Source organism: Carlito syrichta, unplaced genomic scaffold, assembly GCF_000164805.1.
Source record: "Carlito syrichta isolate Samal-C Ts95f unplaced genomic scaffold, Tarsius_syrichta-2.0.1 Scaffold306469, whole genome shotgun sequence".
Lineage (NCBI taxonomy): Eukaryota > Metazoa > Chordata > Mammalia > Primates > Tarsiidae > Carlito > Carlito syrichta.
This window is the reverse complement of record NW_007250565.1, coordinates 20,359-25,097: the sequence shown is the minus strand read 5'-3', so window position 1 is coordinate 25,097 and position 4,739 is coordinate 20,359. Positions and strand designations below refer to the sequence as shown.

Below are 4,739 nucleotides of genomic sequence, written 5' to 3'. Positions count from 1 at the left end.
GGCATGCTGAACTTGGGCATTTTCACCTTGGGCATCTTCAGGTGCCAGTCTGGGCCTTGAACATCAACATCTGGGGCACTGATATCCATTTTGGGGCCCTTAATGTCAACTTCAGGGCCCTTGAGGTCACCTTCTACTTTGGGGAGAGAAACGTCCACATCGCCCTTTACCTTGGGACCTTTCAGATGCAAATCAAAGTCAGGCATGGAGATCTTGGGGGCCTTGATGTTCATCTCAGGCATCTTGAACTTAGGCCCTTTCAACTTTCCTTCTGGTCCTTCAATGTTAACATCAGGAGTGTCGATGTCCACTTTGGTACCCTTGATGTCCACCTCAGGGCCCTTTAGATCACTTTCCACTTTTGGCAAAGACATGTCCATGTCACCTTTCATTTTGGGGCCCTTTAGGTTCAGGTCAAAGTCAGGCATGGAGATCTTGGGAGCTTTGATGTTCATCTCTGGCATCTTGAACTTAAGGCCCTTCAGTTTTGCATCCGGACCTTCGATATTCATATCTGGAACATCAATGTCCACCTTGGGTCCTGATATGTCAGCCTTGGGCAAGTTCACATCCACTTCTGGACCCTCTCCTTTGAAGCCAGGCATGCTGAACTTGGGCATTTTCACCTTGGGCATCTTCAAGTGCCAGTCTGGGCCATGAACATCAACATCTGGGGCACTGATGTCCACTTTGGGGCCTTTTATATCAACCTCTGGCCCTTTCAGATCCCCTTCAAGTTTAGGAAGAGAAAGATCCACATCACCTTTTACCTTGGGGCCCTTCAGGTTTAAGTCAATGTCTGGCATGGAAATCTTGGGAGCTTTGATATTCATGTCAGGCATCTTGAATTTGGGACCTTTCAAGCCTCCCTCTGGACCTTCCACCTTAAGTTCTGGGCCTTCAATGTTCATACTTGGACCCTCTAAGTTGATGTCTCCTTTTGGTAGATCCACAGCCACATCTGGCCCTTCTGCTTTTAAACCAGGCACACTAAACTTGGGCATTTTCATCTTGGGCATCTTCAGATTCCAGTCTGGGCCATGAACATCCACATCAGGTGCGTTAAGATTGACTTCTGGTGCCCTAATATCCACTTTGGGACCTTTAAAGTCACCTTCTAAATTGGGACCTGCAACATCTAAGTCTCCTTTGACTTTAGGGCCCTTTAAATTTAGCTCCACATCAGGCATAGAAACTTTGGGAGACGAAATACTCAGGAAAGGCATTTTAAACTTCGATCCTTTGGCTTTTCCTTGGACCTCAACATCAGGAGCATTAATATCAACTTTTGGACCAGTTACATCAATATCTGGCTTTTTAAGTTTGACATCTACCTCAGGTGTCTGGACTTTGGAACCCGAAAAATTAAATTTGGGAAGCTTAAAACGAGATTTCTTCGACTTGCCTTCAATGTTGAGCTTAGGACCAGAAATATCCACTTCTGGGCCCTTTACATCCATATTGAGAGCTTTAATGTCACTTTCCAATTTGGGCCCAGAGACGTCAATATCTCCCTTAAGCTTTGAGCCTTTCAAATTCAAGTCAATTTCTGGCATGGAGATCTTGGGCATGTTTACATGCATATCAGGCATCTTCAGTTTTGGACCTTTTAATTTGCCATCTGGGCCATGAATGTCAATGTCTGGAGCATCTACCTCCATCTTTGGGCCTTTAATGTCAAGACTAGGCCCTTTCAAATCACCTTCTACATTTGGAAGAGAAATATCCACATCTCCTTTCACTTTAGGGCCTTTAAGATTGAGGTCCAAATCTGGCATTGATATTTTAGGAGCCTTGATGTTCATCTCTGGCATCTTGAACTTGGGGCCCTTCAACTTCGCATCTGGACCTTCAATATCCACATCTGGAACATCAATGTCCACCTTGGGTCCTGAGATGTCAATGTCGGCCTTGGGTAGATTCACATCCACTTCTGGGCCCTCTCCTTTGAAGCCAGGCATGCTGAACTTGGGCATTTTTATCTTAGGCATCTTCAGGTGCCAGTCTGGGCCATGAACGTCCACATCTGGAGCATCGATGTCCACTTTGGGGCCTTTAATATCCACTTCAGGAACTTTGATGTCACCTTCCACCTTTGGCAGAGACACATCCATGTCACCCTTCACTTTGGGGCCTTTCAGGTTTAAATCAATATCAGGCATGGAGATCTTGGGAGCTTTGATGTTCATCTCAGGCATCTTGAACTTGGGGCCCTTCAGTTTTGCATCTGGACCTTCGATATTCACATCTGGAACATCAATATCCACCTTGGGTCCTGAGACATCAATGTCGGCCTTGGGCAGTTTCACGTCCACTTCTGGCCCCTCTCCTTTGAAGCCAGGCATGCTGAACTTGGGCATTTTCACCTTGGGCATTTTCAAGTGCCAGTCTGGGCCATGAACGTCCACATCTGGGGCATTAATATCCACTTTGGGAGCCTTAATGTCAACTTCAGGGCCCTTGAGGTCACCTTCTACTTTGGGGAGAGAAACGTCCACATCGCCCTTTACCTTGGGACCTTTCAGATGCAAATCAAAGTCAGGCATGGAGATCTTGGGGGTCTTGATGTTCATCTCAGGCATCTTGAACTTAGGCCCTTTCAACTTTCCTTCTGGTCCTTCAATGTTAACATCAGGACCTTCAATGTCCACCTTGGGTCCTGAGACATCAATGTCAGCTTTGGGGAGGTTCACATCCACTTCTGGGCCCTCCGCTTTGAAGCCAGGCATGCTGAACTTGGGCATTTTCATCTTGGGCATCTTCAGGTGCCAGTCTGGGCCTTGAACGTCAACATCTGGGGCATCAATGTCCACTTTGGGGCCTTTGAGGTCAATTTCAGGCCCTTTAAGATCTCCCTCTACCTTGGAACCTGTAACATCTACATCTCCTTTTATTTTTGGACCTGTTAGATTCAGGTCAATATCTGGCATGGATATCTTTGGAGTCTTAAAATGCATTTCAGGCATCTTAAACTTTGGACTTTTCCATTTTCCTTCAGGGCCTTCAATATTCACATCAGGACATTCAACATCTACTTTGGGTCCTGAAATATCAATGCCAGCCTTAGGTAAGTCCATATCCACTTCTGGACCTTCTGCTTTGAAGCCAGGCATACTGAACTTGGGCATTTTTATCTTGGGCATTTTCAGGTGCCAGTCTGGGCCTTGAACATCGACATCTGGGGCATCAATGTCTACTTTGGGGCCTTTGATGTCAACTTCAGGGCCTTTTAGGTCACCTTCCACATTAGGAAGGGAAATATCCACATCTCCTTTGACTTTAGGACCTTTCAAGTGTAAATCTAAATCTGGCATGGAGATCTTTGGAGCTTTGATGTTCATCTCAGGTATCTTGAACTTAGGGCCTTTCAATTTTCCCTCTGGCCCTTCAATGTTAACGTCAGGGCCTGCAATGTCCACCTTGGGTCCTGAAATATCAATGTCAGCCTTGGGCAAGTTGATGTCTACCTCAGGGCCCTCTCCTTTGAAGCCAGGCATGCTGAACTTGGGCATTTTCACCTTGGGCATCTTCAGGTGCCAGTCTGGGCCTTGAACATCAACATCTGGGGCACTGATATCCATTTTGGGGCCCTTAATGTCAACTTCAGGGCCCTTGAGGTCACCTTCTACTTTGGGGAGAGAAACGTCCACATCGCCCTTTACCTTGGGACCTTTCAGATGCAAATCAAAGTCAGGCATGGAGATCTTGGGGGCCTTGATGTTCATCTCAGGCATCTTGAACTTAGGCCCTTTCAACTTTCCTTCTGGTCCTTCAATGTTAACATCAGGGCCTTCAATGTCCACTTTGGGTCCTGAGACATCAATGTCAGCATTGGGCAGGTTCACATCCACTTCTGGGCCCTCTGCTTTGAAGCCAGGCATGCTGAACTTGGGCATTTTCATCTTGGGCATCTTCAGATGCCAGTCTGGGCCTTGAACATCGGGAGCATTTACATCTACTTTGGGTCCCTTGATGTTCACATCTGGTACTTTAACTTTACCTTCCACATCAGGCACAGACAAATCTACATCTCCTTTGATTTTGGGTCCTTTCAGATTTAGGTCAACATCCGGCATAGAAATACTGGGGGCTTTGAAATGCATATCAGGCATCTTGAACTTAGGGCCTTTCAACTTGCCCTCAGGTCCTTCAATGTCCATGTCTGGCCCACTGATGTCCACATGAGGCCCTTTGAGTTCGCCTTCCAATTTGGGAACATCTACATCCACCTCTCCTTTCATCTTGGGGCTCTTTAAGTGTAGATCGATGTCTGGCATGGAAATCTTGGGAGCTTTAAAGTGCATGTCTGGCATCTTGAACTTAGGACTTTTCCATTTGCCATCTGAGCCTTCCACAGCTACTTCTGGGATGTCAACATCCAATTTGGGGCCCTTGACATCCAATTCTGGGCCCTTTAACTCTCCTTCCATCTTTGTAGCAGAAACATCAACATCTCCTTTGATTTTAGGTCCTTTTAAGTTGAAATCAACATCAGGCATGGAGATCTTTGGGGTCTTGAAGTGCATGTCAGGCATTTTGAACTTTGGACCCTTCAGCTTCCCTTCTGGAACCTCAAGGCTCACATCGGGGACTTCAATGTCCACCTTGGGTCCTGAGACATCAATGTCGGCCTTGGGCAGGTTCACATCCACTTCTGGGCCCTCTGCTTTGAAGCCAGGCATGCTGAACTTGGGCATTTTCATCTTGGGCATCTTCAGGTGCCAGTCTGGGCCTTGAAC

The 4,739-nt window shown here is 46.7% G+C and overlaps 1 protein-coding gene across 1 annotated transcript in view; it reads right to left on the bottom strand.

Moving 5' to 3' along the window:
- AHNAK (AHNAK nucleoprotein) overlaps nt 1–4,739 on the bottom strand; it is a 20,151-nt gene that overhangs the window by 7,169 nt on the left and 8,243 nt on the right. Inside the window, 1 exon segment of the mRNA XM_021714989.1 lies at nt 3–4,739. This exon segment is cut by the window's right edge and continues 19 nt beyond it. Coding sequence (XP_021570664.1) covers nt 3–4,739 — 4,737 coding nt within the window.